General features: G+C 41.7%; 1 protein-coding gene across 1 annotated transcript; it reads left to right on the top strand.

Moving 5' to 3' along the window:
• Positions 1-222: 222 nt before the first annotated feature.
• On the top strand, positions 223-1,580 carry LOC118749387 (zinc finger protein ush-like; the record flags this gene model as incomplete). Its single annotated transcript, XM_036484193.1, is given in 2 exon segments — positions 223-1,214; positions 1,291-1,580. Coding segments are annotated over 2 exon segments (1,282 nt in total), but the record flags the coding sequence as incomplete, so codon positions are not given.
• Positions 1,581-1,883: the final 303 nt, after the last annotated feature.

The following is a 1,883-nucleotide window of genomic DNA, read 5'->3' as shown; positions in this document are numbered from 1 at the left end:
TGCTGGAAGGTAAATAAAAGGTCGGTGAACATTTTAAAATTATGCATTTTAGATTAATACGCTTTTGGAAAACCTGTTGATCCTATATAAAACAATCTCTCTCAAAAAGTTATTAACTAAGATGAAGACATAATAATAGACTGATGAATTTAGTTCCGTAGCTGAATAGTTTTAGATCTCAACACTTAACATACGTACTCATTAATTTCGCCCTTAGAGACTCTGCGCCACTAGATCTCTCCTTACGCCGCTCACCCCCGTCACATTCCAGTCTGCAAAGACAACGTGTACACTTGACGTCGTCTTATGCAGATGCCGATGAGCAAATGATGGATATGGAAACTCTGCTAGAAGCAGGTAAGGAGAATCTATCAATGGACGAAACTGGCACCGTCACACCTGAACAAATCGTTTGTGCACCTTCACTGCCAAATAGTCCATCAATGAGTCCTTCACCAAAGCGGCGTGCACTCAGCCCTCGCAGTTCCGGCGCGGACAGCACTTCCTCGATGTCATCTCCTGTCAACGTCTCTACCGTGTGTTTAGTTGCAGCTGCCGCTGCCAATAATTTGCTTGATTTACCATTGCGTTCCATGCTACCTGCCGATATAGCGTTAAAACTCTCCGAAACGAATATAATGAATCCACTGCTTTCCAAACAAAATCTCGAACTAGCTTTGAAGCTCTCTGCTGCAGCAGCGGCTGCTGTAAACAACAATTCACCAACTGGAGCGAGTTCTACCATTGCCGAATTGGCTGCAGCGACAGCGGGCAAATCTGCAATACTCTTACCCAGTTTGGGTACCGGACCCCCAGCATCTAATAGCGTAAATATCGTCGGCCCAAATACCGCAGTGCAACCCCAAATTTATGTGAAGCAGGGTGTCTCCAAGTGCAAAGAATGCAATATTGTATTTTGCAAGTATGAGAATTATCTGGCACATAAGCAACACTATTGTTCAGCGCGCAAACAGAACAGTTGTGAAGACGAGACGAAGGTCGCAAACACATCACCCATTGGAGTTGGTGCGGCTGCAGGCGGGGTAAACACTACCCCAGTTGCTTATCAACAACTTATTTGTGCTGCTTGTGGCATCAAGTATAGTTCTCTGGACAATTTACGAGCTCATCAAAATTATTACTGCCCTAAAGGAGGTGGGCCGATGAGTACCACTTCTTTGGCTGCCGCTGCTGCAGCTTCCGAATCTGGACAGGTAAGATATTTATGATCACATTGTTTATTTTTTGTTTATAAGTGTTAATGAGTTCTTGATTTTTTATGATATTCAGATGCCACTAAGCAAGGACAAATGTAGCAAATGCAAGACAATACATGAATTAGGACAACCTTGCCCACCACAGCCGGCACTGCAACAAGCTCAAAGCGGCGCACACCACATGCAAAGCGCAAATATGGCAGTGACATCTGCCATCACAGGACCCAACCAAAATCTCTACAAGTGTCCGGTTTGCGATGTAGTTAGTTTAACACCGTCCGAAAGCCGGAAGCACATGGAGACTCATGGTACAGTAAAGGCATTCCGTTGTAGTATCTGCCGCTATAAGGGCAATACATTACGGTAAGTAAGAAAACACGCAATGATGATTTGTTTGCCCAACTATTTTTTCTACAAAATTGATATTTGTTACATCAAACACGACTAGGAAATTTAGCTCGGATTATGAAATTATTCCGACAGCTGAGCTTGAGTTAGCTGCTTATAAATATATGGGCAAATCTAAAAAAACAGGTAGATTTAAAAAATATATATATATTTTTTTTAATTTGTGATCACACCTATGTTGGCTATATGATTTTATTCGTAATCTCTTAATAAATTGATAAATATTAGTGCGCTTAATTTTTATTAAGTGCATCAAAA

This window comes from Rhagoletis pomonella, unplaced genomic scaffold, assembly GCF_013731165.1.
Source record: "Rhagoletis pomonella isolate Grant_MI unplaced genomic scaffold, Rhpom_1.0 Rhpom_scaffold_00015, whole genome shotgun sequence".
Taxonomy (NCBI): domain Eukaryota; kingdom Metazoa; phylum Arthropoda; class Insecta; order Diptera; family Tephritidae; genus Rhagoletis; species Rhagoletis pomonella.
Note: the sequence above shows the minus strand (reverse complement) of the source record. Positions and strands in the feature narration are given on the sequence as shown.